The sequence below is a fragment of the Leopardus geoffroyi genome, chromosome E2, assembly GCF_018350155.1.
Source record: "Leopardus geoffroyi isolate Oge1 chromosome E2, O.geoffroyi_Oge1_pat1.0, whole genome shotgun sequence".
NCBI lineage: Eukaryota > Metazoa > Chordata > Mammalia > Carnivora > Felidae > Leopardus > Leopardus geoffroyi.
The window spans coordinates 20,057,840-20,076,643 of NC_059335.1; the positions used below are offsets into that span (position 1 = coordinate 20,057,840).

The following is an 18,804-nucleotide window of genomic DNA, read 5'->3' on the forward strand; positions in this document are numbered from 1 at the left end:
TACCAGCTTCTGAAGTTCCTAAAATTCTATGGCGTAATTTGAGATTAACTTTGACACTCTTGGCACCCCTATGTTTATAGCAGCATTATTCACAATAGCCAAATTATGGAAGCAGCCCAAGTGTCCACGGGTAGATGAGTGGATAAAGAAGATGTGCTACATACATACAATGGAATATTACTCAACCATAAAAAAGAATGAAATCTTGCCATTTGCAACAACACAGATGGAGCTAGTGAGTATTACGCTAAGTGAAATATGTCAGAGAAAGACAAATACCAGGATTTCACTCATATGTGGAATTTAAGAAACAAAACAAATGAGCAAAGGAGAAAGAGAGAGAGAGAGAGAGAGAGAGAGGGACAAATAAAGAAACAGATTCTTAATTACAGAGAAGAAACTGATTGTTACCAGAGGGGAGGTGGGTGAGGGATGGGTGAAATAGGTGATGAGGATTAAGGAGTGCACCTGTCATGATGAGCACTGGGTGATGAATGGAAGTGCTGAGTCACTGTATTGTACACCTGAAACTAATATTACACTGTCTGTTAACTACACTGGAATTAAAATTAAATTAAAATAAACAAAAAACATCTTTCACACTCTTGGCATTTTGTATTCATTTAAAGCCCACCAATTTTACTTCTGTGAATTTATTCTGAAGAAATAAAACGCAAATGTGCATCAAGACAGAGCTATAGAATATTTATTATAGCTGTATGGATCATGGAAACAAATAAGAATAATTAAAAAATCAACCATGAAGACTGGCTAAGTTTAGATTCACTCAGTGAAAAACCTTAAGGTCAAAAGTATAGAAAGTTGTGTCTAGGGGTGGGAGAGATGAGGAAGCCACAGCAGAGAGGGGATAAGGGGAGTCTGGGGGGATCGGGGAAAGTCAGCAGCTCAGGCTTGATGTGGAGAAGGGTAGGATTCAATTAGCACAAAGGTGTTGTATAAAGGAAAAGCCAAAGATCTGACCCAGGAGACAGATCTAAATATGTATTATAAATTAGCAATTATTCTCTATATTATATATATATATATATATATATATATATATATCAGAATTAATATATTCTGATAATGTTAGTCATATAGTATTGTGTCAATATATTGCCATAATCAATATGATCAATAATTAACATGTTAATGTAGTCTGTAATATTAATATAACACACTAACATACATCTTTTTAAGTTATAAAAATAATACATAGTCTTAGTAGAAGATTCTGAAAACCTAGGTAACCAAAAGGAAGAAGTGACATCAACAAACATTTGGGCATACCCTCTTCCAGCATTTGTGTAAAACCCTAGATTCTTTTTTTGGCGATAATGACAGAGGCCACTGACACTTAGAGTGCATGCTGTGTTCCAGGCAGGTCTCAAGCCCTTCATGTACGTTAAAATCTCCTTGGGTATGCCACAGTCATGCCCACTGTCCAGGCAAGGATGCCCGAGGCCACAGCTACTAAGTGGGGAGAGCCGGGGCTGGGATCCAGGCAGCCTGTCTCAGAATTTGTGTTCACAGTCGTTAAGCTAACCACCTCTAAAAACTGTTTTGCGCCTGCTTTTTTTCCTTCCACAAATGCAAAATAGGCATCCTTTAGGGCAGTTATACTCGGATTATTCAGATTTCAACATGTATGTTTCAGCTGTGTTGCACAGGAATTAGATCAAATTTCACCTAAAAATGTCTCTGTAGACTGTTTTATCTCAGCAATCACCTCCTTACTTCATTTAGGTGCTTGTTATTATTATAACCAGAGAAGAGTAGGTACCATTTATTCAGTCTTTGGGCAGGTACCATGCCAAACACCGAGTTATGCCACTTAATCCTCACAATGACCCTCAGGGCGGATCTGATCCTCACTTTACAAATGATGCCCAGAGGGTTACTAGTCTTGCCCCATGTCCCACTGCTGGGCAGTAGACAGCTGTGATCCAAATCCAGTCAGATGACTCCAAATCACATGCTACTAACATCTGCTCCAAACTGTCTCCTCCCTACACTACACCTTTTCTGGAAAGAAAAACTGAAGTATTACTTAGAACCACAGGATCTAAAGGTGCCTGGGTGGCTCAGTTGTTAAGCATCTGACTTCAGCTCAGGTCATGATCTCACAGATCTCACAGTTCATGAGTTCGAGTCCCACGTCAGGTGAGCTCAAACCCCACTTCAAGTAAAACATGAGCCCTGGGTGAGCCCCACTTTTCTCTCTCTCTCTCTCTCTCTCTCTTTCTCTCTCTCTGTGCCTCACTCACTTGCACCCTCTCTCAAAAAATAAAACAAAAAAGAACCACAGGATCTGAGTCACTACAGACCCTGACTTGAAATTTAAGTTCTGTTAAGACATGTCCATCTCCTAGCCCAACAAGAGCGCCCCAGGAACCAGGGACTCAAGTGAGGAGACTGGCTGGGTGCCAGTACCAAGCTCCCTCTTGCTGAAGGTCCCACACCGACGATCCCGCACCTGACTTCTGACCTGCTGGGCCTATGTTGGCCAGTTGCCCAGTTTCTTGGGCTTCCCTCTGACCCAGTGCCACCTCTGACCTGCAGCACGAGCACCTGTCCACATACTCGCTCCTTCCCTGATTCCAGACCTCTTCCTCCTCCCCACCTTGGCCTTGTCTCGACAGCTGGTTTTGGCTCCGACCCGGTCTACCTTCTGTCTTACCCCCCACACGGGGCCTCTCTTCTCTCCACTTTGTTTCTCACCCTCCATCTCTGGCCACCACCCCCCAACTCCACCGAGGCTGACACTGCAGTTATCAATTCTGCAATCCCTTCGTCCTGATACCCTGACATTTGGTCCTACCATTGGTTGAGGGTCTATGGAATTACCTTTCTGACTTTTATACTGCCTGGGTGCTGTCCAGCCGTAGAGTCCATCTCCAGGCTCCTCATCCTTCAAAATGGTGTCATATTTGGATAAAGTTTCTGTGGCATAGATGTCATCATCTTCCTCTTCCAGGGCACCAACACCAAAAGCCTTCAAAAACAAGGTTTCAAACAGCAATGACAGGTTTTAGAGCATGTCTCCACTGAAGAATAAAGCTACTTTAAGGATGTGGTTGAACAGACCACATTAGCATTGCAAGATCACCAAAAGAGAGGGGAAGCAGGAGACCAGATTAACACATACACTCAAGTCCTCTTGGAAACAGTGACCGGAAGTGAATGCCGTCCTCCAGTGCTGGGACTGTCCTCCAGGCCTAGCAGCAGCTACAGGTCTGGGGCCTAGCGAAGGAAGGCGTGGAGAACACACCCAGCATCAGTGCAGGAGGAGAACAGGGCCTCCAAAAGCAGAAAGGCAGAATATTCATCTTCCGGTCATTGTGGCCTGGGGCCAGCGCTGGTGACCAGGATCTCAAGGCACCACTATTGAAATAGCTATTGTAAGAACCTCTAACCTTTGTGGACATGGCCTCCAACAAGGATTACTTTTTGTTTGAAAAAAATTTGGAGGGATGCCTGGGTGGCTATTGGTTGAGTGTCAGACTCGTAATTTCAGCTCAGGTCATGATCTCGGGGTTTGTGGGATCGAGCCCAGCTTTGGGCTCGGTGCTGACAGCTCAGAGCCTGAAGCCTGCTTCAGATTCTGTGTGTGTGTCTCTCTCTGCCCCTCCCCTGCTCACGCTCTGTCTCTCTCTCTCTCTCTCTCTCAAAAATAAATAAACATAAAAAAAATGTTTTTTTAAAGAACATTAGGTCACAGGATCTCAGCAGTACCTATTAAAATCAGGAAGGTGTGCTTGAAGCGTGTTCAGAAAAGGCTGTAAGGAAAATATAACCACCTCAAAGTCTTCGCATAGTCAATGAATAATGACTGCTATAGATATAGTATAATATGGAAAGCGTTCTCATTTGTCAATGGTTCCATGTTCATGAAACAGAAACTTTTACCTGGCCTGAAATTCCCAATTTTCTTCCTTTATTCACCCCAATCTCTCCAAGGAGATTGCTGGCTCCCTCAGGTCCCCCACTGAAAAGATTAAAATGTTCTCCCGCAGTTCCAAACAATGCTCGGTGGGGATCCAGGCCCTTGTAAGCCAGTCCATGCACGTTATCTTTAGGTGTGAAATCCACAGGTGTGATGTCTTTGGGTGCAAAGGTCACATTTTCAGGCACATAGTCATCATCTTCATCCTATTTAACCACAAGGAAAAAGGAGAACGGAGGTGAGTCACTGACTGGTGCAAAGGAAGCCTATAAAATACTATTTTCAAATGACTACTTCCAAACAGAACAATGACCAAACTTTCATTTCTACTATTACAAATCGCTAAATTGAGTCCCTGATACTCAAGAATCTGAACAGACCTTGGACATGTATGGTGAGGGCATGTTGCTGAATACATTCTCTGACACGAAGACAGTTTCAGGGTAGGGGTATTTCACCGTAATGGGATCTGACTGATTTCTAAAATTCTTCTGACCCTAAAATTGCACGTTCATAAACTAACAGGTGTCACTATACCAAATTCAAGGTCAGCCTTTGCATATAGTACCTCGGATCCTTCAGAGGCTCCAGGGGGTAACGCACAGCCATAGATTTTTACTCCAGGATCTATAAAAGAGATGTCAAATACATTAGTCATGAGCAGCTAAAAATATGGAAATCTAACTTGCTGACATTCTTTAGAAGTCCATGACAGCACTTATGAAAGGTACTACGGCTTTAGGGTCAGAGACTGATCACTCAGGAATTGTTTTCCACCAGCCCCTGCCCCACCCACACTCTGTCAATAATGTGCTCAGTGACTAACCACTACTGTCCCAGGGCCACAGAGAACCCAAAGGAAATTATTACTGCCTCCAAGAGTTCGTACTCTGGCTGGGGAGACCAAGGGTAAGACATAAATAGAAAAGAATCCTATTGGGGCGCCTGGGTGGCGCAGTCGGTTAAGCGTCCGACTTCAGCCAGGTCACGATCTCGCGGTCCGTGAGTTTGAGCCCCACGTCAGGCTCTGGGCTGATGGCTCAGAGCCTGGAGCCTGTTTCCGATTCTGTGTCCCCCTCTCTCTCTGCCCCTCCCCCGTTCATGCTCTGTCTCTCTCTGTCCCAAAAATAAAATAAAATGTTGAAAAAAAAAAAAAAGAAAAGAATCCTATTAAACTGTGACACAGTTTTGATAAGAGTAGGAAACAGTTTCACATGGTGCTAGCAGAAATATAAACTAGTACAATTCTAGTACAATGCTATTATGCATGACACACAAAAAGCCTTAAAATACAGGTGACCTTTTGGGAATGGAAATTGGTAGAGCCACTGTGGAAAACAATACAGAGGTTTCTCAAAAAATTAAAAATAGGGGTGCCTGGATGGCTCAGTCGGTTAAACGTCCAACCTCTGCTCAGGTCATGATCTCCCAATCCGTGAATTCAAGCCCCGCATTGGACTCCGTGCTGGCGATGCAGAGCCTGCTTGGGATCCTCGCTCTCCCCTCTCTCTCTCTGCCCCTCCTTCACCAGCACTTTCTCTCTCTCTCAAAATAAATGAACTTAAAAAAATTTAAAAATAAAAATACCATATGATCTAAAAATTCTACTAGCCGGTATTTATCCAAAGGAAAAAACAAAAACACTAATTTGAAAAGATACACACACCCCTATGTTTGTTACAGCATTATTTATAATAGCCGAGATATAGAAGCAACCTCAGCATCCATCAATAGACGAGTGGATAAGAAAGATGGGGTATAGTTAAATATCCCATGGAATATTACACAGCCATAAGAAGGATGGGGTCATGTCATTTGTGACATGGATGAACCTAGAGGATGTTGTGCTAAGTATTGGCTGAGAAAGACAAATTTCACTCATATGTGGAATCTAGAAAAAATAAATAAATGAATAAACAAATAGCAGAATCAGACCTATAAATGCAGAGAACAAACTGATGGCTGCCAGATGGAAGGGGACTTAGAGATGGGCAAAATGGGTGAAGGGAAGTGGGCGATATAGGCTTCCAGTTCTGGAATGCATAAGTCACAGGGATAAAAGGCACAGCACAAGGAATACAGTCAATGGTACTGTAACAGCGCTGTATGGTGACAGATGGCCACTACTCTTGTGGTGAGCACAGCAGAACCTATGGACTTGTCCAATCACTGCGCTGCTCACCTGAAACTAATGCAACATTGTGTGTCAACTGTACTCAAATTAAAAAAAAAAATACAGTTGACTCTTAAACAGCACAGGTTTGAACTGCAAAGGTCCAATTACACACAGACTTTTTATAGTAGAGCTAATGTGAATATATTTACCTTAGGATTTCCTCAATAATAATTTCTCTTCTCTAGCTTACTTTATTGTAAGAATACAGTATTTAATACCTATAACATATAAAATATGTGTTAATGGACTGTTTATGTTATCAGTGAGGCTCTTGGTCAACAGTAGGCTATTAAGCAGGTAAGTTTTTAGGAAGTCAATAGTAACATGTGGAAATACAACACTGTATGTTATATAAGTATATATATATATATAATTTGTACTTGAAAATAAACAAGTAAATGTTATACATGGATTTTCAACTGCATGCAGGGTTAGCATTGTTCAAGAGTCAACTGTATCTGCATATTACTTTGCCCGGCAGCTTCATTTCCCGAAACGTGTAGCCATTAAAAAGTGTGCTACAGAACTGATGACAATCAATATACATACCAGGTTTTTGTCGGCGAGGTCTTCTCTTTACTCGAGGGCCAATTCCTTGCCCTTCCTTCCAGCCCATTTTTCTTAGCAATTCAAAACCAATAGATAATCTAGGATATCAAGGCATTGAACGTGAACTTCCTTTTATAATACTGGAGGATAGTAAGAAATCAGCAGTCTTTGAGTCCCTGTCCAGCTCACACACTTGTGCCTGAGCCCTGAAACACAGCCCACCCCCATGCACATCAGAACCACATGGCCCTGCCGTTCTGGCCACAGCTCACTGGACGTGGGTGCACACCGAACCTGGGGAAGTCCATCCGTGTCCTCTCTGCTGGGCCTTTGGAATGGACACCTGGGGGCTCTAAATGGTCCTTGTCAAGCCTGGGGCCTAAGAAACCATGAGTCTGAGGCTGCCACATCAGGCCACACACCCAGGAACAGAACAAGGAGATATGCAGAAAGAGAGGGAAGAATGAGGCAGACCGGAGAGAGCCCTTGAGGCTTCTGAGGGAGGGTGGGAGGGAAGGCACCCGAGTTCCTAACAGCTCACCAGCCTCCACCAGCCCCAGCAGCAGAGCTGGTCACTGGAGCTCTAGAATACACCATGCAATAAAAGCGCAAGATCCTTTTGGCAAAACCCCCTTTTGCACTCAAGCTAGGCTTCTCCTACTTGCAACCAAACTATCTGTAATTAAGATCATTATGTATATGCAAAGCAGATGCCAAGATCACAAAAGTTAGAACAAAATTCTTCTCACTTTGCTGGTGTTATGAGGTCATCAAGCAGAGTAGCTCCAGGAATGGGGGCAGTAGCAGCTGCTAACTGCCTGGCCTTTTCTCGTATTCTATCTTTGGTTTTGGAAGCAAAATCATCCGTGGTGACAATTGCTTTAGGTGCTATCCCAAATTCACTAAGATCCTTTAAAAGAAAATTCAAACAGAATTACTTACATTATTTGGTAAGTGATTAACCATAATACATCACATAGCTTTATTTCTTTAAAAAAAAAAAAAAAAAAAAGTTAAAACCACACAACTGATGGGATGCCTGCCTTGCTCAGTCAGAAAAGCATGCAACCCTGATCTCGGGGTTGTGAGTTTGAGCCCCATGTGGGGTACAGAGATTACTTAAATAAATGAATACGTAAAAACTTTAAAAAACAAACAAAAAAACTACACAACCAAATTAGGCATCAGTGGAGTAGCTGACTTATGTGTGTGCGTGTGTGTGTTTGCGTGTGTGTGTGGAGCAGCTGACTTTATATCTGCCTTTAGGATCCTCACAAAAGCTAAGGCCGGTAGCCGAGGACAGGGCATGACGACGGCCACTTAGTGAGGCCACAAGAGGCACAGCCAAGCTAGGAAGATAAGAAGTAATTAAAATCCAATAATTACTTCTACGGAAAGTAACTGTTGCCTCAGACAATATTTCAAAGGTCAGAGTGCAGGGGGCAAATCTCAGAGTCACAGTCAGCAAGCATTCCTGAGCATGTACGTGCTACCTTAAGTGTTTCTGCATTTCCTGTTGGCTGCCCTTCCGATAGCCTATGCCCTCCCTCTTTCCTCACAGAGCCCTGAAGCTGTGCAGACACCGGCCCCCCTCGGTGCCACCATGCACTCCTGCAGTGGTGTCCTGGTGCGTATGCTGGGGCCCGGGGAGAGTTAGGCAATAGGGGTTCGTATCTTATCTAAGCCAGTCCTTTGATCCCACTTCCACTGCCAAGGATGGCTTTAAGAATGAGCACGTAAAACAATCTGCCCCAGCAGACGTGAGGTAAAATCCCCGGTAGGACTTATGGGAATGGTTTCCTTGCTCTCAAGAAAAGATACCAAAGAAAAGCCCTCCTTCCACTAGGTGATGTGATCCTGGATGTGCCATCTGGAGCTACTGTAGCCACCTTGGGACCACAAGGAGAGTTGATGTAAGGACAAGCTGACATGCAGAAGATGGCTGAGAAGAGAGGACGCAGGGCCTCGCTGACATCTAGGCTTCTTGTTCCATGAGTCATGTTTCCATATAGATTATGCTAGTCAAATAGGAAGGGGACCTCCCCTTGCCTCTTACCTGCAACCTAAAGGATGTTAATATAGTGTTCTATTTCTTCTTTATCACAAATGAATCCATGACTAGGTTTTAAGGAAACAGAGGTTTAATTTTAAAGCAAAATGGAGCATGGGGTTCCTGGGTGACTCAGTTGGTTAAGCTTCCGACTCTTGCTGTTGGCTCAGGTCATGATCTCGCGGCCGCGGAGTTCGAGCCCCACATCAGGTTCTGCGCGGACAATGCAGAGCCTGTATGGGATTCTCTGCCTCCCCCTCTCTCTGTCCCTCCCTTGCTCATGCTGTATCTCTCTCTCAAAATAAATAAATAAACGTTTTTTTAAAAATATGAAGCACACCCTGTAGGCCCTAGGACAACCCCCCTCCCCCGCCCCCGCTCCCATTTACCCCTAAGAAGTGCACAGTCATCGTTGTGTTAATGAGGTACCCAGGTGCCTGCACAGGGCTCCCTTTGACTCCTAACTGGTCTAGTCGCTCACCGTTCCTTAAACGGTAGTGTGCACAAAGTTACTGTCGGAGGCTGTGGACTCAGCTCCGTGGATACTGCACTTTTGGGGCAACTGGGGCTTCTTCAAGGAAATTTGCCTATGAACGACTTTCCTCTCCACCCTTAACTTTAGAAACTGGCCCCAGCATAAGATGCTACTCCAGTGAACAAGAATGCATTGAGGTACAGAGCACTCTAGTCCAAACTCCTAAAAGATAAAGCCTCACAAACAAAGAAGCCTTCGTACACTGAACCCTCTGGGGAGACTAAGGCGCTGCACGCATCCCACTGGCTAACAGGCAATTCCGGTTCTGCACACCCACCTCTTCATCCATGAAGTCTTCGGGACCAAGAACAGATTTGTCTGCTCTGTTCTGTCGTGAAGACACGAAGGAAGAGGGTGTCCATCCTTGAAGGAAAAGCGTTTAGAATGTTATGATAATAGATGGTATGTTGGTTTATTACTAAATAATTAAATAATGCAATTATGTACTTGAAACCCCCAGTACCTACAAACCCTTAGCTACTTCCTATCTCACTGCTCATGTAGAGATAATTATGCAACATAACTTTATTAATGCTCACAACTCTTGGCAGAACTCAGTGGATAGGTTTCCTCCTAAGAATCTAGGACCAAGAGAAATCAAATTATACAGTAAAAGTGGAGACGGGGTGCGTAGGTGGCTCAGTTGGCTAAGCATCTGACTCTTGATTTCAGCTCAAATTATGATCTCATGATCGTGAAATCAAGCCCAGAGTTGGGCTCTGCGCTGGGCATGCAGCCTGCTTAAGATTCTCTCTCCCTCTCTCTCTGCCCCTCTCCCACTCCCTCATTCTCTCTCTAAAAAAAAAAAAGAGAGAGAGGGGCGCCTGGGTGACTCAGTCGGTTAGGCATCCGACTTCGGCTCCAGTCATGTTCTCACGGTTCGTGGTTCGAGCCCTGCATCGGGCTCTGTGCTGACAGCTCAGAGCCTGGAGCTCGCTTCCGATTCTGTGTCTCCCTCTCTCTCTCTGCTCCTCCCCCGCTCACTCGCTCTCTCTCAAAAATAAATAAACATTAAAAAAAAGTTTTTTTCAAATAAAAAAGAGAGAGAGAAGAAAGTGACATTCTTTTTCCAAGTAGATGTGAACCAAAAGATGCAAGGTCACCTTAAAAGGCAGGACCACTCTGAGACCAAGGGGACAGCAACAGACACCAACTTGTTAACATATGAAGACATAACATCAAGGGGCATGAGTCAGCTGTGAAAGGGTGGCTGGCACCGAGTCACAGAAGCAGTGCAGGCAAATTCAGGGCTCCCTGGCCCAAGGACTCAACCTGGCCAGTCTAAAGACAGGTAATGCCCATACCACCCCCAATTCCATCAAACCCCTGGGTCCTATAACTACCACGCCGGTTCCCTGTCCATAGTCACCAAGCATGTACCATGCCTATACGGTGAGAATGGCCTGGAGGTCAAAGGTATCTGTAACCCTCTGCGATACACTTTTGTAGTTTTCTCTGAGAGGGACACACCTCCTTTCTGATTTCCTACAAGAGTCCTGTGGACCTAAGGAGTATGGGGCAGATCTACTCTTGGTCAGTGGGTGGAGCAGGTTTCTGGGCAGGCCTGGGAGATACCCCCAGGTATCCGGGAGTGAGGGTCAGCTCTCCTAGGCCACTGCCTTCCTCCACTTTGGATTTCTATAGTCTTTGCCCGATTTCTGTATAGTCCTTCTAATGGTAAAGAGATACTCCAGGGTATGAACGTATCACAGTCTTCCTGACAATCGTTTGAGCTGGTCTTATTACAGTACACGGCACAGCTATAATCACAACAATCAGCAACGTATTAGTGTACTTCTTTCTTCACCAACCCTACTGCCACTTTTAACATTTTAATAAAGTGTGCTAATTTCATAGTGCCTTGGTTACCTTACTTTGCCTTTCTTAGTAATAAGGCTGAATATTAAATACAGCGTTTCTATCTCCTCTGGAGTAAACTGTTCAGATACTTTGGTCATTTGCTCATTGAACTGCTCTTTACACATTCTGGATATTGAACTTTAAACCATCTTATTTACCCCAACTATTTTTCTTACATGGCTTTTCTCACCTTTATTTTACTATTGTTCTATACAAGTTATTGTGTATATATAAAAACATGTCCCATTTTGTTCTCAACAATTGCTACATGAGTTACTCAGTTCTTCTTCCCTTCCTATCTGGCACATAAAAGTCATTCCAGTTTCTGTGTGAAAACATTTAAAAAACATACATGACTTTAAACAATGCAGAATCCATTATATTGCATAACATGAAATTTTTAACTGATTTTTCTTCAGGTTGAGAGCATAGACTGACAAGCAAGCTGTGGTCCCCAGTGCCAGGAGAGAGCGGCTCTGACCCTCAGTGGCCTCACCTACAAAGCAACTATGACACCTGCCTTCCTCAGTCACTGAGACGCGGGAGACAATGGTTACCTGAGGGAATGTGTATGACAGCATTTTGTGTGTGGCAAGATGCAATGGTATAAAACGGAAGTCATTATCATCACTTAATCATCTGGTGAGAATATATCTTTTTTTTTTTTTTTAAGTGAAAGAAAACTTTCACTCTCAGGTTGTAACCAATGAACAACATACTAGTGGACTCTGAAAACATGCCAAATCTTGAAAGAACACAAAAGTCTACAGTGTGTGTATTAAAGTGTTTAAAGAAGTTTTTTTAAAAAGGGAGAGGTGGAAGAGGAGGAGAATCTTAGGATAGTTCAGCGATATGATATGAAATGATAGCTACACGTAGGAAAATCATACCTTCTTTCGAGCCAACAGTGTTGAAGTACCCAGCAGAGAAACCTCCGCTAAAGGCCCCATGAAACCGTTTATACCTTCCTTTTTCGTCTCTGACAGTCTGATCCTGAAGAGGAATTGGTTTTTTTGGTCTTTCACCTGAAAAAAGTATTTTGATGAGAGAGAAGCGGGTGGCAGATTAGAAAAAAATTTAGGGAAAGTGTCATTTCTTAAACACGCTGAATTGTTTACTTCTTGTAATTTCAAGTGTAACAAGTTTAATTAAGTTTTTTTTTCTTCCTAGACTTTACTAGCTTATATAGTTTGTAAAGTAATACACTGTATCAAGCTTCTTTATAGTTCTAAGGCAATTATAGATATTTCTTATTTCTGTTAGACACATGTTTTGGCACCAATGGCCTGATTCCCACTAAAGTCCATCACATAAACTGAATTACATGGGGTGGGGGCGGTTCCAATAGTTGGAGATAAACTCTACTGGCAATGCCAGAGGCAGGTCGCGGGGCTGGCACAGGGCATGGGAAGGTTCGCGACACAAGGAACACTTCTGTATCTCTTCTAGAACTTCACAGCATCCCAAGCCCAGAGTTTGTCCTTTGGTGTTGCCCATTCTCCCCAAATCCTAAATGTGTCCTTATTTCCGGCAATCTCCTGATTCCATAGTTATTGTTCTTTCAAATCATTTTCCTGCTCTGCTGAAAAGGGCTGGCTTGCTACATCACATAGTGGAAAGGAGCTTAATAAAGTCTAAAAATTCCTTAGGTTTACACTTTCAGGTACTGTGTCACAAATTACTGGTTAATTTTATCCACTGTGATTCAGAATTCTGAATCTATTTAAAATAAAAGTAACCATCAAGTTACTTTCAAACATTCAACACAGAAAGCAAGTTATATGGTAGTTAAAGGCACAGAGTTGAGGGTCACAACGCTTTCACCCCATCTTTACCAGGACCAGGACCTCAGTCATCTTGACTTCTCTATGCCTTGATTTCCTCATCCGTAAAATGGCAGTGACACGTATAGTAATATCTATTTCATAGAGTTGTTATGCAAAGTGAATAAGATAATGCCTATAAAGTGCTTAGCAAGAAGAGAGGTACACAGTAAGCACTTAAAATACTGGCTGCCATTATTATTATTATTATTATTATTATTATTATTATTATGTACAGTAGATAAGCCCATGTGTCCCTGTTATTTCAATAATTAAGCCAGTGACTACTTCTGGAAGGTTGAACAAAAAGCAGAGGAACTTCTAGCCTCATAGTCCTACATTCTTACTAGTAGCTTGTGATGCCTTTACATCATTTCTGGAGTATAACCCATGGCAGGGCAGTCAAGAGTTGAGGTTTGGAAGATGAAGACATCCAGGTTCAAATCCCCCTACCCTTGCTACTTTGTGAACTTGGGCAAGTTACTTGATCTCTCCACACCTCAGCCTCCACGACTGTAAAGGTAGGGCAATAAACAGAACCTATCTGGTAGGCACCACCACAGGCAGAGAGGTGAGCACAGTGTTTGGTCACAGCGAAGCTTGGTTAGTTAATATCAGCTACAATTTCATTTCACTCTAAGGAACTGAATTACAACTCGGGTCCCATGATCCAAGATTTCCAGTGTTTGGAAATGCGTCACACACAACCCACTACTACATGGGCACCTGGCACGATTCTTGGCTAAGGTGGGGTTTCTCAACTTCGGCACTATTGGTAGTTTGTACAGGATAGATCTGTGCCGTGGGACGGTCCTGTGCACTGTAGGATTTAGCAGCATCCCTGGCCCGTAACAGCAGATGCCAGTAAGCATTGCTCTCCCACCCAGCACGGCCAACATCCGCTGAGGGGCAACATCATCCCCGATCGAGAACTACTGGGCTAAGGTGAGAGAGGGTACACCCTGCCAACTCGAGGTGCCATTCTTGCTCTGTTCCCAAGGTGCTCTTAATCTGGAAGGGGAGATAAGATCAGCAGACAGCTAAGTGGAACCTGTGGCGGCAGATAATGAGGGCCGACCAGCATGGCCAGCTGGGTCCCACAGGGCTCCTGAGGGGGAGGCGCCACCTCTAATCACATCAGGAGAAAACTCCGGGGAGGAGGTGGCGTTGTGGCCAGGCCCTCTTGTAATTAGTGCTACTAATAACAACGCAGCCCTTCTTTTCACACATATTATCTCATTCTTCATAACTGATAAGCATGCTCTGATTAAGTAACAACCCTAAAGTCCACGGCTCATAAACACAAAGCTGAAATCAGATTTCAACTCTGCCTCCAAGCCAGGGATACCAGCCATACTATCCCTCACCATGGAAGCAACCCTGTACTAGACCCTGGGTGTGGAAAACTAGACACAACTCTGTCCCTGTTTCCAGGGCACTCAGGGCCACGCAGAGGAGAGCTGAATATATAAGAACTCTTCTGACAATGTCCAAGGACCACAACATCACAGTCACCCTCAGCATGAGCACAATCTGATAGCTGCTGACAGAGACATAATTCCCAACAGAGGCATTACCTCAATCAATAAATCGTAAGTCTGAAAAAGCAGTCTAGACTGACTAGAGGTAAGAAGATGGAACTAGAAGGGCAGATAGTGCAAAGGGCCTTGCACTCAGTGCTTCAGGGTCTGTGGTATGCCCTATGGGTGATGGGAGCCACAGAGAGTCTTAAGTGGGAAAGTCATAGCATCAAGGAGGAAAATCGCCCTAAACTTAATCTGGGTACAGGATGAGCCAGAGATGATCCAGAACCAAGTAGAAGTATCTAATGAGGGTAAGTAAGTTCTGGTGCCCCCTTCCTTCCAGGCCAGAGGGCCTATGTGCCTGTGGGTCTGTGTGTGACAGTTTGGCCACTATCTCTTAACCAGAAAACCTTTCCATCAGGGCCAGCAACTTTAATTAAGTACTGGAGTCCTTCCTCTACCAATGTTTGTCTAACCTGTCACTAAAACTTCAAAGCAGGAAGTAAAAGTGATTATTGGTCTAGTATGCTATACTGTAAAATGTACTGAGTGCATTTAAACTTCAAAGTGCTTGGGAAACAATGACTCAATCTTCAAAAACTTCTCATAGTGAGAAGTTAAAGAGTGACTTTTAGACCCGGGTGGGGGCGGGGGGAGATCTACAAATCAAATGTCCCTTCCTCTCATTTCAAAAGCATGTTAGGCCATTGGGCTTCATTTCAGATTCTGTGCATCATCAAAGAGGAAGAACTGGAAAAATGTAGGTCAAATAGTTGATGCTTACAATATGTCACTCACAAGGAAACAAGTGTGAGATGAGAAATACAGAAATGCATAAACAGCTGCCCAACATGGCTGTAATAACCTCCACCCATGCAGGTTGAACCCCTGTCCTCTTTCTGCATAGCTAACCCGAACCAGTTTTAAAAGGAATCCTATCTGGCCCTCTCAGGTTCCCTGCTAGCTTGTGGAGGTTGCTTCCTGTCTATATCATATAATTTAGCACTTGCAAACCTTGTACTTTTGTGTTCAACTAGATCTGAACTCCTCCAATACAGGATCTCTGTCAACAAATTCTTTGAGATCATGGGGTGATACGTCTGCCAATAAAGCTACCGTGACCTTAGGTTGTATTAAAAAACTACAGTCTAGAATGAAGGACACACTAATGGTAGCCCTGTGCTACCCACACTCTGGTCCCATACTTCGAGAAAGGCTCTGACAAATTGGGGTTTCAGGGACTTTAAACTGAACATATCAGAGAACTGAGGATGTTGAGTGAAGTATGGAGATGACTTAGAGGAAATGCAAGGGCTGTCTTAAGCACATAAGAAGCTTTCAGGAGACTAGTGTTCCTCTGTCTTTTGTAAGCAGAGGGTAAAAGTAGGGCCAGTGTCTGGCAAAAGTTTCTGATGATTAGAACTGCTGGTAGGGAGGGGCGCCTGGGTGGCTCAGTCAGTTGGGCATCCAACTTCACCTCAGGTCATGATCTCGAGGTCCTTGAGTTCGAGCCCTGTGTCAGGCTCTATGCTGACAGCTCAGAGCCTGGAGTCTGCTTTGGATTCTGTGTCCCCCCACCCCTCTGGGCCCCTCCCCCACTTGTGCTCTGTATCACTCTGTCTCTCAAAAATAAATGTTAAAAAAAATTTTTTTTAAATAACTGCTGGTAGGGAAGGGTCTTCAGTAGAAATGCCCCAGAAGTACAACCAACCTGGCAGGATGCGGTCAGGGTGGCAAATAAGATCCCACCAACAGGGGCACCTGGGTGGCTCAGGTCATGATCTCCGGATGGCTGAGTTTGAGCCCCACATTGGGCTTGCTGCTGTCAGTCTGTCAGTGCAGAGCCTGCTTCAGATCCCCTGTCTCCCCTCTCTCTACCCCTCCCCCGCTTGAACTCTCTCAAAAATACATATATTAAGAAAAAAAAAAAAAGATCCCACCAACAGGAGGTCTGCAAGTAACTCCTACCCACCATGCTCCCCATACTCCCCTTGTCCTTCCCACAGGGCTAGCACTGCCATCAGTCCTTCCTGGGTACTCAATACATTGCTGAACAAATCAAGTCATTAAGGAATCAGACCAGAAACAGGGGTAAGAACCTTGCCTCATCTTGCCCTCACCCCCACATCTCAGCAGCAAGTCCAGTCTGCTCTGCTTTCAATGTGTACCTCTACCCAGACCATTTCTTACCACCACCACTGCTAACACCCCAGTCCAAGCCATCATCATCATCTCCAGACCTCTTTTTGCTAATATTTCTCCTTCGCTCTTGCCCACACCACCCCCGCCAACCCGTCTATTCTCAAAATCGAGAGAATAATCTTAAAAATATACATCTCTCCCTTGTGTAAAACCCCACAATGACTGTCCTACACTCAGTATAAAATCCAAACACCCTTACATACCAAGTAAGGTGCAGCCCCTGCCTCCCCCTCTGACATCCTCTTCTGCCAGTCTCCCATTGCTGCCGTCGTCGGCTCCACCCACAGCAGTCCTGCCTGACCCTCAATTTGCCAAACTGGCTCTGACTTCAGAGCTTTTGAGCTTGCTGTTCTCTCTGCCTGAAATGCTCTCCTACCCAGATCTTCGTATGGTTGGTTCCTCCCTCTGTTTCAAGTCTGAGCTCAAACGTCCTCTCCTAGGGAAGACATTGCCTGACCATCACCACCACCACCACCCAGTTCTCCAACGAGCCTGTTTCGTCATCTGTTTCCCACCCCTCAGGGTCTCTCATCCGTCGCTCCAGAGCGTGGGCACTCCAAAAGCACCGAGCACGCTTCTTCCACCGCTGTTCCTGACACCAGTAGCGAGCGACCCTTAACCCCGGGACCACAGGAGGCCCGGCACGGGGTTGGGCGTTTTTGCCCCGGATCCTGGACCTGTTTGCCACAGACCCCGGCGACCAATCTGGCCCGCACCTTCGTCCAGCGGCTCCAGGCCCGTCCCATAGCTGACCAAGTCCTCTTCGCTGTCACTGTCCAGCGCCGCCATCCTGCTCCCTTCCGGACCCCGCCCCCTCGCTACGGAAGCGTCAGAGGGCCAAAAGGCTTCCACCCTTTCTCCTCCGCGAACCAAGGCGTTGCTACAAGTGCAGGTGCCCGAAGGTGTTGCCTGGCTAGCGTCTCGCCACTGGTCTGTGACTGGGAGATCTCAAATCTGTCTAGTGAGAGCCAGACCCGGTAGGAGTTACCTCGGAGGCTCTGGCAGCCACGACATCCTAGCTCCGCGACTAGCGGGTCAGGCGGAGGCGCCTGGGAGAAGCTGAGAGGCATCCACCTGTCCCGCCGCGGGGCTGGTGCTCCGTGACGTCTGCCCACCCCCACCTGTTGGTCCCTGTCCCCCTCTCCCTTTCAGCTCCCTCCCATCCCACCTTCACTCCCACCCCCACCCCGCCACCTGTTGGGAAAGTGCCTGTGCTTCCAGCTACACACACTCACAAGCGTTTTGTATATATCACCCTTAGGTTTGCATAGGTGGAGTCCCCTTCCAAACCTCTGGAAGGATTCACAGACACAGGAACTCCGATGTCCATGGTTAAGGCAGCTCGGGACAAGAAAGAAGAGAAGAGAAATAAGAAAAAAGAAAAGGAGGGCAGGGGAGAGGAGAGGAGAGGAGAGGAAAGAAGGGAAAGGAAAGGAAGGGAAAGGGGGAGGGGAAGGGGGGGGAGGGAAGGGGAAGAAAACTGAAAAGAGAAAGAACAGGAGAAAGGGGAAACAAAAAGCCAGCAGACCAGCAAAAGGCTCCTGTGAGGTAGGGTGGGGACTCTCAGGACATTCTCACTGAATCTAAAGAAAGAGCCATCTCTCAAGTGGGGTGCTGTTATCTCACCCCCAAACTCCTTTTTTGCGAAAGGAAAAGATGAAGCTCAGCTAGGAAGGGGTGAGGTTGAGATGAAAACCAGATCTGGAAGTCCAGGTTTTCCAAATGAGGATCAGAAGTTGGCATGAGTCAGAATCACTAGGATGTTGCTAAAATTCCCTTTACCCATCCCCCAGGGCTTCCAAATCAGAATCTCTGGGAGTGGGGCCATGGCTTAAGCATTCTAAGCATCCTCTGATCTCAAGGACTTGCATTCACTATTCCCTTGGCTTGGAATGTCCTTCTTCCAGATACCACATGACTTGTTCCCTCACCTTCTTCAGTTACCTGCTCAAAGGTTACTTTCTCCATGAAGACTTCTCTGCTTAAAAACACGTTCTAGTTTGCTATACTCTCTATCCCCCCTTACCCTACTTTACATTTTTCCACAATAATTATCACCTTTAACATATCACATAATTTTATATGCTTACTTATTTTATCTATTATGTTTTTCTACACATTGAAACTATACGCTCCACAA

General features: G+C 45.0%; 1 protein-coding gene across 3 annotated transcripts in view; it reads right to left on the minus strand.

The window, feature by feature from the left end:
• Positions 1-17,502, minus strand: part of GPATCH1 (G-patch domain containing 1) — a 39,509-nt gene extending 22,007 nt beyond the window's left edge. For 2 of the 3 annotated variants that reach the window (XM_045442534.1, XM_045442533.1), the window contains exons 1-8: positions 17,381-17,502; positions 12,007-12,141; positions 9,534-9,619; positions 7,421-7,581; positions 6,672-6,769; positions 4,515-4,573; positions 3,910-4,152; positions 2,848-2,995 (exon numbers count right to left, since the gene is read on the minus strand). In XM_045442534.1, the coding sequence (XP_045298490.1) occupies positions 2,848-2,995; positions 3,910-4,152; positions 4,515-4,573; positions 6,672-6,769; positions 7,421-7,581; positions 9,534-9,619; positions 12,007-12,141; positions 17,381-17,453 (1,003 nt within the window). In that variant the 5' untranslated portion in view covers positions 17,454-17,502. Of the gene's footprint in view, positions 1-2,847; positions 2,996-3,909; positions 4,153-4,514; positions 4,574-6,671; positions 6,770-7,420; positions 7,582-9,533; positions 9,620-12,006; positions 12,142-16,173; positions 16,248-17,380 lie in introns of those variants that run through there. The other variant, XM_045442535.1, reaches the window with a different exon arrangement.
• Positions 17,503-18,804: the final 1,302 nt, after the last annotated feature.